This window comes from Chrysemys picta, chromosome 5, assembly GCF_011386835.1.
Source record: "Chrysemys picta bellii isolate R12L10 chromosome 5, ASM1138683v2, whole genome shotgun sequence".
Lineage (NCBI taxonomy): Eukaryota > Metazoa > Chordata > Testudines > Emydidae > Chrysemys > Chrysemys picta.
The window spans coordinates 59,969,112-59,982,995 of NC_088795.1; the positions used below are offsets into that span (position 1 = coordinate 59,969,112).

The window sequence follows — 13,884 nt, forward strand, 5'->3', positions numbered from 1 at the left end:
GATAGGTATCTTTTTATTTTAAATATAAATATAAATATAAATAACAATTACATTTCACAGATTGGGAACTGAGGCACAGAGAGATTAAGTGACTTGCCCAAGAGCAAGTCTGTGGCAGGAAAGGCCCTCGTCTCTGGATCACCCTTACCCCCTTTCAACTTCTGTGTATAAATATATATCTTAAGACATGATTTTTCGTTTGTTTTATTTATCATAGATGGAGCTGGCAACACAGCTTAATATTAAGGTTTTTCATACTTCAAGTTATAAGATAACCACCTCCCCCAGTTGCTTATAACATTGCCAAACTTTAACTATTTGGGAGGGAATTTTACATGCTGGATGTCTGCCTCAGGCTGGCCTTTTTTTAAAAAGAAAAGAAAAGAAAAGGGGGGGGGGGGAAAGCTTCAGCCAGAATGATTCAGTTGTTTCTGAGAATGAAGTTAGGGAAAAATATTGTTTTTCCATGTTAAATAAAAGTTCTTACAACCATTTGGTTGAGAAGCTCCTAGTAATTCCTGCTTTGAATTACTGTCAGAAATGTGCCTTTCACTGTTTCTGTGAAAATCTGCCCAAATGTGGCCATTATAAACCTTTTGAAAAAAATCTCGGTTCTCAAGCGCACAGTAGAGATTTGTTAGATCTTCACAGCTGAACTCTGAAGATTCTCCAGTCTTCACCACTTCTGGTATGAATGGACTGTGCAACTGGGCATGTTCTAGCCCAGGGCTACAGGGCCTCTGCAGGGCTTGTCCTGCAACTGCAGCTCCTGGTTGCTGCAGGCTGGGATGGAACCTGCTCTGTGAGGAGGGAGACTGTCTCCTGTGCTTTCCTTGAACCCCTGGCTTGGCACCCAGACAGCATTGGAAGAGGAAGGTACATGACTCAAAAGCAAAGATGACAATAGCTAGCATGGCAGGTAGGAGGCAGGAGACCCGGTGGAAGAGCTTGGATGGTGCAGGTAAGAGTGGGACTAGAATGAGGAGACAGGAGTGGGACAGGCTGGAGATGGCAGGGCAGAAGGGATTTAGGACTAAGACAATTGAATGCTGCCCTAGAGAAGTGGATTCTGTCCCTTCTTCTGCCACAGAGGTCCTGGGAGATACTGAGCAAGTCATTTTAAAACAGATTTTTTCAGCTGGCCACTACTTGTGTACTCTTCATTTTATGGGTGTCTGATTTGATACCCTGGAATCTGATCTGCAGAAGTGATGAACACTTATGGGTGCAACTGAAATCCGTGGGAGCTGTGCTTGAACATACAGTGTGTTATAAATGCTAAGTGCTCAAAACAACCCACATCTGGTCCTAGGCATCTCAAATTGAGCACCCACAATTAGTGGCCTTAATATTTCTGTGCCTCAGCTGCCCATCTGTAAATTGCCTCTCACCAAGTTATCGTGAAAATAAATTTGTTTGTGAAGCACTTGGATATTCTAGAGGTGAGTCCATGAGGAAATGAATATTCTGTCTTCAATGCAGGGTTCGAATAGTATGCAGTAAATAAGGAATAGGGTCACACTTTGAACAATAAGGATATAACAAAATGTTGAATAGCTGCTCATTATGTGAGCACCGACCACCTGTGCACTAAATGAGGCAGGGGCTCTGCAGAAATAATATTATGTAATGAAAGACTATACCATAATGCATAGGCACAAGAGGGCTGGAATTAAAGTTGCACAGGCTTACCTTCATTCTTGCATTTCCTAACTTGAGTGCTTGACTTTGTAACATTTGAGGTTTTTTAGCAGTATTTTTGTGTATAATTTCCTAGGTTGTAAACTTTGTAAACTCCTGGAGTTTTGTACTTATAGTTGAGAGAGAAACTTTATTATATGGCAGGTCTCAGATCACAAATTCTGCTTCCACTACAGAGTTCCATGAATGTAGGTAGAGTACTATAAGGGAGACTTTGTCCGCCAACGAGAAGAGAATTTTGATTTTACAAGAAATATACTAAAGAGTACCTAATATATTGTTAAAGGACTCTGGATTATGCAACACTTCTATTCTTTTAACCAAAAGAGATTCAGCCATGACAACAGTCTTACAATGTGACTTTATTAAGATATGAGAATTTCCTGTTTATATATGTGTGCATGTTCTACCTATGTTCATGAAGCTGTACAGGGACAGTAGAATTTGATTCAATATCTGCCTCATAATTGAGAGAGAAGTTTACAAAGCTCCAGGATGTCTCAGGTTGGAACAGGGTTTGAAGAGGAAAAGAATGTTTCAGACAGACATCTCTATAAATAATCATGTTTAACTCCATGTTCTCTGTTATGACCTACTGTTCACAATATAATCTCACCTGTATGCATTTGTTCTCTCTTCTTACCTTCTTACAGGGATTTTCAGTTGTGATCCAAGAGAGAGTTAAATTAAATGTCCAGATTTTTGTGTGTGTGAAATTGAAAGCCCAGTTGGTTTGCTTGTTCTCCCCCACCCCAAAGAAAAAAATAGATGCGGGGGGAAATGTGGAATTATGTGGTTGTTCAAGACCTTGGTGCTTGGTGGAACAGTATATTCTCATAAGCCTTTCATAAATATCTGGGAGATGTCTGTCTTTCTGTTTCATTTTGACTTTACCCTAAAGGTGTATCACTGCTTTGATGCTGTGATATACAGGATAGTAAATAATGCATGAAAAGAAAAATCCAGTGTTTGGTCTCTATCTTACTCTCAAATTCCTCTGAACTAATATAACATTATAATTTATGTGACTTTGGATAACCCAAGTTCTTCTCTTCTATACTTTTATGTTCCATGTTTCTGGTGTGTTTAACGTTGTATCAATGAATTCTGTTATTTGTATGCCGTGTTCTACAGAGCTTTCTAAATGTACAGAGTTTACCGTTGTTAATCAAAAAGGTCAAGTGTTTGAAAGAATGGTTGTTTGTAAAGAAAAGATTACAAAAAGCCCCAGCAATAACCTGTAGCTTGTTTACATGTATAGCCTGCAGAATGTTGTTAGTTACTAAGCAATACTGTACAGAGAGGAGGATGTCAGAAAGCATGTGCGCACACTCACACAAAAAGTAAATATTCATATATATCAGTTTCAAATACCCTTATTCATGTTGAATATATCCTCTTACTCCACACATAATTTCACTGACTTGAACAGGGCTATTTGAGGAGTAAGGTACTACTCGTTGTGACTAAAGGTACATTAATCCAGCTCTATGCAATTTGCTTACAAAGCATTCTACTCAGATGGAAGTCTCAAGGAAATGTATGTTAGTGTTTAACTAAGTCCTGTTTTGTCCTGCATTACAATCTGATGTGTTTTGTCATTTTTACAGATTTCTATGAGCTGCAGAGTCAATAAAGAAATGTCCATCCTAAGGTGATGCTTGCACCTCATTGACTTGACTACAGCGTTTTCAACAGAAATTGAATATGGCCTAGTAGGATTGACCTTTGGAGAATTTATGATGTCCTCCAGTACTAGTAGAAGCAAGAACCGGCAGGCTGTGAGCCTGCAGGGAGTTGACCCAGAAACGTGCATGATAGTGTTTAAAACGCATTGGGGACAGGTAATATGATTTAGTAATACTTGATAGTTGTATTGATTTGAAGTAGGTTGCATTCATAGGAATCCACTCAAAGCAAAGACTGATATGGTAACACTGCACTTTCCAGATACAAGCCCGTATTTCACAGAGTTTATTGGCTAACATTGAAACATGTTTAATAATATTATAACTCAGTTTTTGAATTACAGTAGGACCTTGCTAATCCACACTGAACTAGACCTCAGATTTGCAGCAAAAAGAGAGGTAATGTTGCCTAATGATCTGGTACTGGAATTGGGAGACCTAGATTCTGTTTTCAGATCTCCCAATGACTCACTGGTGTATTAGACAGGTCACTTATCTTCTCTGTGCCTTTGTTTCCCTATCTGTGTAATGGGGAGAATAATGCTTAACCACCTTTTGTGTAAAGTGTTTTTAGATCTAAGGGTGAAAAGCTCTTCTGGTATTAATAATTGACTACATATTTTCAGGTTGCATGGTGTAATTTACATATTACTGGCTTCTTATTCTGCCGGGTGCTTTTTCAAAAAGCTATTTGTATTGCTGCTGAAAAGGAAGCTGGCCTAAGGTCTTTATTATTCCTGAAACTCTGTTGTAGGGTTTGAAGAGCCACCTGGTGGCTGATCTTGTGATGACCACTAAAGCTCAGATCCTCAAAGTTATTTAGGCACCTAACTCTCATTGAAATCAATAGAAGCTTGAAATCAATGGGAGTCAGGTTCCTAAATACCTTTGAGGATCTGGGCCTTAGTGCCACTGAGATGTTAAGCGACACTCATTTTAGGAGAGCTGTCACTACCCTCCATTTCTGTCGCATAGACTGATGTGTTACAGGAGAATCTGTAGTGACCTGCAAATTTCTGATGCCTGAGAACAATGGACCATTTTTAGTGAGGCATCCTGTAGTGAAGAAACTCTTAATTTAAACATCTTGTGGTATTCAGCCTAGTCAAGGGAGCTAACTGAGGTGGCCTCTGCTCTGTTCTGTGTGGGAGAACAGGCCACCTCAGCTCTGCTGTCTCCTCTTGGGGAGGAAGAGAAGGCAGAAAGGGGGAGGAAGTGATATTGTGATTTAGCCTAAAGAACAGGGTGGAGTAGTGGCATTTATTACTTGTTCTCAATGTTGGGTTGATTACTGCAAGAGTGTGCAGGAAGCAGTGGCCACTCTGTTCTCACTTAGCACCTTGCATGATCATGTCTTATCTGAGCACCTTCTACCACTGGGAAAATAGAATGCTCAGGGCCTTGCAGAGTCTGACCATGAAATTGGTGGTGGTGGTGGTGGTGGTATTTTCACCCATTCCTAATGACTTTACTACATCCACATTTAACAAATCCTGCATACCTTACCGAGGGCAATATTTTGATAACACTTGCTCACACTGAATAGTACCTTGCGTAGGCCCATTAACTTCAGGCCTCTGTTGCACAGAGTTTGGCTGACAATGAAAGAAACTTGCCTAAGACAATAGTATAACTCAGGTTCTACTGTACTTCAAATCTATCTAATCCACACTTTAATAAATTCCAAATTTGCAGCAATGGGGCTACTTGTGCAATAAGGGACTGGTCAGTGTGACTAAAGATGTCACAGTTTAGTCCAGAATGTGTGACAAGTGTGAAGTTTTTAAAGATTGATTTATCAGCGTGCAAAAAGTTTAAAGCCTGAAAAGTAAAAGACATTGATCTGTTTCTATTCAACTATATATTTTTAAACATGTATACTGGGATGATAAATGTGCATTTGGTTTGTTTAGGTTGTAAAAATCTTAGAGAAGCATGACCCTTTGAAAAATACTCAGGCGAAATATGGGGCAATTCCACCAGATGAGGCCAGCACTGTGCAGAATTATGTGGAGCATATGCTTTTCTTATTAATTGAGGAGCAAGCAAAAGATGCTGCAATGGGGCCTATCCTTGAGTTTGTGGTCACAGAGAACATAATGGAGAAACTCTTCCTTTGGAGCTTGAGGCGGGAGTTCAACGATGAGACAAAAATTGAGCAGCTGAAGATATACGAGATGCTGGTTACTCAGTCCCATCAGCCTGTGCTGCACCACAAGCCCATCTTGAAGCCTTTGATGATGTTGCTGAGCTCTTGCTCAGGAACAGCCACACCAGCTGTGGAGTTGGAGCTGGCTGTCCTGCTGAACCAACTCTGCTCTATCCTAGCCAAAGATCCTTCCATTCTGGAACTGTTTTTCCACACCAGCGAGGACCAGGGAGCTGCCAACTTCCTCATTTTTTCCCTTTTGATTCCCTTCATCCATCGGGAAGGAACAGTAGGTCAGCAGGCTCGTGACGCTCTGCTCTTCATAATGTCCCTGTCAGCTGAGAACAACGTTGTTGCAAATCACATAGTAGAAAACACCTACTTTTGTCCTGTAAGTTGTTGGGTTTTGTTTTTGTTTTTTACCATAAATTTACTTTCTAACTTTTCACTTTTTTGCTTTTTTCTTCCACTATCCTTTTTAGAAAAGATGATTCATTTTACTTATTCCATAATTCTAAACTATATGGCTGGAAACCATGCTAGTCCTGTAGAAATTACAGATGCTATCAGTGGTGGGGAAGGGCGTGGCTGGCAAGGGAAACAGTTTTCACCATTAACCACCAGCTTGCTGAACAGAGGCTTCGTTTATCAAACTTGGCAGTAGGGGTCCCTGTTCTGTCTTTTATACCAATAGGTATGTTCAGCTTTAGTACTTATTAGAAATGCAACTTTACAATCTTAAACAATAATAAACCTATTACTTTAAAGAGACAACCAATCAACCCTCCCGCAGCAGAATAGTTGTTTGCTAAGCAAATGTTAAACCAGGGTGCAAAGATGGATTTCTCCTGTTTGAAGGCTTCTTTGCTTGTCTCCAAGTAAAATAAGAAATTGGGGCCTGAGATGAAATTATGGATGCTACACATGGCATTTGGTAAAGAGGGCCAAAACAGAGCTATATAAGACCACCTGAAAAAAATCACTTTTTTCTGGTTTGGTATTTAATTCTTATTTACATTCTATGTGGTTTGTGTTTTAATCTGGCAATAAAAGACGAGGCAGGTTTTAAACGGGAAAAGAAAATCTTGTCTAGTTAGCATAGAACTGGGATTTAGCAGATATTTGTTTTGGCTTTGTCAGCTCTGCCACAGGCTTGCTCTGTGACCTTGGACAAGTTAACATTTTTGCCTCAGATCTCCTATGTATAACATGTCAATATAATGGTATGAGGAGTATTGAGGCTTATTTTATACATTTACAAAGCACTTGTTGATTCTTGAATGTCTATACATATAAAATGATGGGGTCTGAATTAGCTGTTACCACTCAAGAAAGAGATCTTGGAGTCACTTGGATAGTTCTCTGAAAACATCCACTCAATGTGCAGCAGCAGTAAAAAAATCAAACAGAATGTTGGGCATCATTAAGAAAGGGATAGATAATAAGACAGAAAATACCATATTGCCTCTGTATAAATCCATGGTATGCCCACATCTTGAATACTGTGTGCAGATGTGGTTGCCCCATCTCAAAAAAGATATATTGGAATTGGAAAAGGTTCAGAAAAGGGCAACAAAAATGATTAGGGGTATGGAATAGCTGTCATATGAGGAGACATTAAGATTGGGACTATTCAGCTTGAAAAAGAGACGACTAAGGGGAGATATGATAGAGGTCTATAAAATTATGACTGGTGTGGAGAAAGTAAATAAGGAAGTGTTATATACTCGTTCTCATAACACAAGAACCAGGGCCGGCTCCAGACACCAGCAAAGGAAGCAGGTGCCTGGGGCGGCCAATAGAAAGGGGTGGGAGTTCATCCGTTGTTGGGGCGGCACGTCCAGGTCTGCAGCGGCAATTCGGCTGTGGGTCCAGTGCCTCGTTTCCTCTCTGCCGGCAGCTCAATCGCTCCGCTCAATTGGGCTTTTTTAATTCACCGCTTGGGGCGGCAAAAAAGCTGGAACCGGCCCTGACAATTTCATTTGGTGACCCCTAGTTCTTAATAGGCAGCAGGTTTAAAACAAACAAAAGGAAGTATTATTTCTTCACACAATGCACAGTCAACCTGTGGAACTCTTTTTGCCAGAGGATGTTGTGAAGGCCAAGACTATAACAGGGTTCAAAAAAGAACTAGATAAATTCATGGAGGATAGGTCCATCAATGGCTGTTAGTCAGGATGGGCAGGAATGGTGGCCCTAGCCTCTATTTGCCAGAAGCTTGGAATGGGTCACTTGATTACCTATTCTGTTCATTCCCTCTGGGGCACTTGGCATTGACCATGGTCAGAAAACAGGATACAGGGCTAGATGGACCTTTGGTCTGACCCAGTATGGCCGTTCTTATGTGTATAGAAGTCCAAAGTATTTTTATTCAGGATATTTTTCTTTGATTACTGCTTTGCCCAGCTCCGAATCAGAGGACTGTCTGCACAAGCAGAGATTATGGCCATCAGTCAGAGGCTAGAAATGCAGATTTTGATTTAAAACATAGTGTCAATAACTATTTTAATTATAAATGTCTTTCTCCATGTGATTTTCCCCTCCCTCCCCCAATTAACTGCTAATAAATCCTGCACTGTGGCAGCTTTCCCTGCCCCTAATGGAGACAACCCTCCACAGAGTACCAGAAGGGTATGTGGGTAGGAGATTGTCTAGATCTCAAGTTGTCCATCATTTTCACTGCTGACCCAGTGCATGCTTGCTGGCAACATCACACATGTAAACTGCTCCAGTTCAGAGAAGCAGTAAACAGGGCATAGTAATTGCTTGGCCTGAGCACTCCTGCAGTGAAAGAGATGTCTCCTGTGCCAGACATGCAGGAGGCAATGCATTGGCATCACACTCGCACCTCCCCCATGTGCCAGCTGCCTGAGGCAAGGGCAGGAGTTGGGGCTGTTGATAAAAACAAAAAATGACAGCAAAATCGCCTTCTCTTTCTACATGAATTTTCCCACATTTAGATGCAAATCCTGAATCCAGCAGCTAGCCTGAGTAGCCAGGTTGGGGCAAGGACAAGATGTCCTCCTCCCCAACCAATGGCAGAGTTGCTCACTGGAGGCTAGTTCTTCCTAATGGCCCTTTTTTTGATCAACCCTTTCAACTCCAGCCTGCAACCTCTTTGGGGAGCTAGTGCAGACCAGGGCTCAGACCAAGCAGGAGTTTGGTAGCAGCCTAAAAAACAGGTTTCTATCTAACTTTTGATGATTCACTTTTACAATTCCGAACACCATACCCATACATGGCAAATAATGAATCAGTCTCTTGCACCGAGAGGCTCTGTTTGACCTAATTTAAATAGATACTACTAAAGAATACATGAGCTTGGTTTTTCAATTGTCCTTCAGATAAATACCATTATTGAATCTATGCAATAACTTCCATAATTACATCTGCCAATTAATTTGGAGGGTGGGGGGGGGGGGAAGAAGTCTTTTTATACTAAAGATAAAAGCCAACAATCTTAACCTACAAACAGCGGGGAACTGTGATTGACAAAAAGCCTTCCTAATTAAAATGATTGTCAGAGTGTGTTAGAATCAGATTTTCTGAACAGTAATGAGACTAGTCCAACTCCGTAATAAACTCTAATGCAATCTTACGGTTTGTGTTTCTTGTTTCCCCTGGCAGGAATTTGCCTGCCAGTACTATCTTTTTTTTTTTTTTTTATGTTGTTCTTAACAGAATCAAGGGCCAAATTTTGCTCTGTTGCAAATCTGGAACAACTCCACAGGCATGAGTGGTGTCACTCTAGATCAGAGGTCCCCAAACCGTGGGGCATGCCCCCCTAGAGGGCTGTGGAGGAATGTTTGGGATGGTGCATCTGGGCCCTGCCCCCAGCCACATCCCCATCCTGGTGCCTGTCCCCATCCCCAGACTTGGCACAGCTCCATTCCCGGTCCCACCCCCAGCCTTGGCTGTTGGCCATGGCTTCATTCCCGGCCCGGGACCGAGGCTGGGGGCGAGACCATGAGAAGAACAGCACCTGACCGTGTGTCCCCACTGCTGGCTGTGGGCCTGGCTGCAGCCTGGCCGTGGGTCTGCTCCCACCCCTGGCCACGGACCCAGTTCTGGCCCCAGACCCACCACCAGCTGCGGCCTCCTTATCCCTGTCCATACCCAAGCAGAAGGGAACTGGAGCCAAGTTCTGATCTCAAACTTTTGAGCTGGGGCCTTGGCTCTGGGGTGGGGTGGGGGGGCGTGGACAAGGGTAAGGGGGTCGCGACCCTCAAAAGTTTGAGATCAGAACTTGGCTCCAGTTCCCTTCTGCTTGGGTACATACAAATAGAAAGATTAAAAGGCTTCCTTACTGCTATTTCCTAAGAGAAGTGACACAAGCTACTTTGATTTACTCCACTGGACAAAGTGTTCAAGCTTAGATTATAGGGTAGAGAGATGGATTGCATGAGCCCTGACATGGTCAGCTCTTCTGAGCCTAGGACTAGGAGACGAGCTCCTGAGCTTTATTCCCAGCTCTTGTATAGACTTCCTTTATATCTTCAGATGAATAATTTGATTTATTTGCCTCAGTTTCCTTCTCTGTGAATTGAACATACCACCTACTTCCCGAGATGTAATGAGAATTAATATTTCTAGAGGATTTTGAGTTGTAAAAGTTCACAAATACTGAATATTTGCTAGTAGTTACAAGTACATCCATTATGTACTGGCTCTGAGAGTGCCCACAGATTGTGGGAGGCCCACTATGAACACACAAGATATATAGACTATCCCCAAATAACTCTCAACCTTGTCATAATCCGTCAGTGTTTTATGGGCATCACAGAAGATGTGAGTCATCAGAGGGGACTGTTGTATAGAGAGTGGCCTTGAGGACCACCTCATAAGGGCATTACAGCCATAGTTAACAGCATGGAAGAAACAGACAGATAGTGTGTTGGCACTGGCAGTATTGTTGGAGTGAAGGGAAAGGGGAGATGTAAGAAAGACTTCCTTTGTCTCTTTCTACATCTGTTTTTCTATGATCTTAGCATTTATGGTTCTGTCTCTACTGATCCAAAATAGAAAAAACAATACAAAAATCCATGAAATAACCCCCCAAAAGTACCCTTATTTTATGTGCCCTGTTGCAGAAATTAAGAAGTTCTTGCTTTTAATATTTGACATTCATCATTTTTTTTTAATTAATTAGTGCCAAGCTTGTACACGTAGCTATTAATTTCTAGCAATAGCTATGTTTAGACCTTAGCCACATGGTAAAAATCCTCAAACTGTTTTGGCTAAAATAAACTGCTGAAACTGCTCCCAACATAGATTCTGCTTTTGAGAACCTTATTTAAGTAATTCCACGGTGAATTGTTTGGGGTGGTTGTGAGTTTATCACTCCTTTTTCATGTGTAGTGAGGCATGAAGTTGAAAGTCCGTTTCATCTAGTTCCAGGAAGTGAATTTGTCTCTCTATGAGAACTGTGTATAGTACTCAGCACCTCAGAACCAAGCCACTTCTATTTAGGGGCCTAAATATGGATTTATGAATAAGGTGGATGGATGGCTGAATAAATGGCAGATCTAAAACCAAATCCAGTGCAATACACAAGTAACGCAAATCATCTAATGAAGATTTTTTTTTTTCTGCCCAGAGTTGTTTGTAATTCTGATATGTGAATATAAGGCATTTATCCTATGCAGAAGTAATTTTACAGGCCAATTAATTCCTTTCTAATCTGCCCCATCCCCTGCCTTCCTTCACTTCCCTCTCTCCGCTGGAAAAAACAAAACAAAAATACACCTTTCATGAAATTCTTCTTAGAAATAAGTGTCCTTCCCCCCAAACTATATTATGGTATGAACAATGCAAAGTAGTTTTCTTATCAATTTCTTCTCGTTTTCTTATCCAGAATCTGAACCTGTGATCACTTAGTATACACTACACTTATTTGTTGTTATTTTTTTTAAAGGGGTGGGGTGGGGGGAGGCAGTGAGTTTCAGATCCCAGATCAGTTGACTCGGGCTCATGCTACAGGGCTAAAAATAGCAGTGTAGATATTCAGGGTTTGACTGGAGCCCAGGCTCTGAGACCCAGCGATGAGGGAAGTTCCCAGAGCCCGGGCTTCATCCTGAACAGGACAGCCTATGCTGATATTTTTAGCCCTGTAGCATGAACCTGAGTCAGTTGACCTGGGCTCTGAGACTTGATGCCGCAGGACTTTTTGGTTTGGTTTTTGTTGTATAGATGTGCCCTTAGTATCAAAGGCTAAATAAATACAATTTTCTGTATTCCTGAATGCATAGTATTTAAACCTTGTGCAGTGACCTTCTGGAGGAGAGGCAGAACATAAACACCTAAAACTAACCCTGTCCGTTAGAAGGCCGCTGAGTCACACTTGCCACAAGGGCCTCAGAGATTCTTCAGGTGCCCGAGGCAATATGTGAAGCTGAGCTCCCCTCCTCCCGCCTCCAAAAGAATTACCATGGGGATGAAAGAGTTTAAGAAGAAGTGAGAAGTCTTGGGGAGTTAGAGGGAGCCCAGGCCTGTGGGGTCACTTCTCTCCCTGTGGTGATAAGGGGGCTCTGCCCTGTGTGTGGCTGGCAGGAGTGTGCTCCTGCTTTCACATTTCCCTGTCTTCTGGCCCCGCTACCAGTGGGAGTGGCATCCCTGACCCTGCTCCTACCTCCAGACTCTCGGTCTGGTAGATTCTCTTGGGCCTGGTGCGACATTTCCAGTGGCAGCAGTGGTGGGATCTGAGGCAGGCAATTTGCTCACTGGACTGTCAATGGCAGGTGGACTATCAATTGCCTCTACCTAAACCAGTTCACAATGCCACTTGCTCACGTTTGGCCACTCTGTCATTTTGGGGGCTCTGTCAAATGGGGGCTCTGGTCAAGCTGTCCCTTTTAGCCCCCCCCCCCTTTTAACTTGTTTTTTAAGTCATGCTGGTACTAAAGAATGTGATCATAAAAATAACTTGAGCGGTTGCTATAACTACTCGTACTCCAGCTTCTTAGTTCTTAGTCTACATCCTGACTTAAAAAGAAAAGAAACAGTGCAGCTCAGCATATCTAAGCATTACTTTCCCCACAGTATTTTTATATCTGGCTTAATTATGCCTGTCTACAGAAATCTGTCTTCAAAGTTAGGTGGTTAAAGGAATGGAGAGCATTCAGGGATACTACCTTTGCCTTGTAGGGTGAGCTACCAATTGTAATAGATTTAATTAATGCATCCTCAGGACTGGAATCCCCATAAAATTAACTTTTGGGTTTCTGATCTCTACTGTGACAAGCATTCATTTTGTAATAGATAAATCCGCTTGCATTGGAGCAGGGCTCTGACCCTCTCACATTTATAGGGGTCAAGTGGGTGTTTGTGGAGAGTAGGGATATTCTTGCCAAGAATCTGCTGCATGAAAGCTGAAAAGATCCCCTTGTGCTTTGGTCCTAATGACCACATTAAAGTGAGGCTCATTTTAAAAGGTAGCATAGAAACTGTACAAAATCATGAGAAAGAAGGAAAGGTGGAGCTGTGGACAAGATAATGCCTGAGAACATTGTGGTTTGGTAACTTCTTATAAAATCTGTGACTTGAAACTGCTCATATCTTTAAGAAAATACAGTAACACTATAACAACTTTGTAATGGTATATTTTATATTCATGGTCCTAAAACTAAAGTGTTATACTTGCACGGCATCTTCTATATGTAAAGTATCTTTACTCATTAACATTAGCAACAATGCCCATAATTTCTCCCAAGAGTCTTTTCCCCTCCTCCACCTCTCCCCAGTGGTAAACAGAACCTATAGTTATTAAGAGTGACCATTTTCCTTACTATATCTGGCACCTTGAGTTCCAAAGCCTAGGAACAAAAGGCGCCAGATGTGTGATGCCTGAATGAAGTTGTGCTTGTTGCTGATGGGATGATCCTACTTCCTATCATTCACAATGGAACTGCTCTGTCTAGTCACCTGTAACCATAAAATGGCAGCCCTCAGTGATTCCCTCAATATTCATAGTTATGGAGTTCTGAAGACAGTGACTGGTGTTTCTCTGATGTTTCACCAGATGGTAGAGAACATGTAGAGACTGGTACTAGACTGGAGAAAGGTGAAAGCAGGAAGGAACAGATGTAAAATGATCTTCTGAGCATAAAGAAAACAATGGTGGTTTGCCAGTTAAAACAGATTACAATCGTTAGGTGGCCTTTGTCTTGGGCAGTTTTTCCTAAGTGGCAGCTATTACAAGGAGAGGAATTTCAGATGAAATGAATTTTAAAAACTGATGATTTTCTGCAGCATCACTTTAACATTCATTTCCCCCCTTTTCTGTCATCCTTCTAAGTGGTACTGAAACTAGTAAGAAAAATGTTTTAATGTTATGTTGGAACATTGTTT

The 13,884-nt window shown here is 41.7% G+C and overlaps 1 protein-coding gene across 8 annotated transcripts in view; it reads left to right on the forward strand.

Annotated features, from left to right (window-relative positions):
* Positions 1 to 13,884, forward strand: part of FHIP1A (FHF complex subunit HOOK interacting protein 1A) — a 135,529-nt gene that overhangs the window by 73,148 nt on the left and 48,497 nt on the right. For 7 of the 8 annotated variants that reach the window (XM_065597815.1, XM_065597816.1, XM_005307360.4 and 4 more), the window contains 2 exons: positions 3,312 to 3,545; positions 5,303 to 5,929. In XM_065597815.1, the coding sequence (XP_065453887.1) occupies positions 3,441 to 3,545; positions 5,303 to 5,929 (732 nt within the window). In that variant the 5' untranslated portion in view covers positions 3,312 to 3,440. Of the gene's footprint in view, positions 1 to 3,311; positions 3,546 to 3,733; positions 3,789 to 5,302; positions 5,930 to 13,884 lie in introns of all 8 variants that reach the window. The other variant, XM_065597817.1, reaches the window with a different exon arrangement.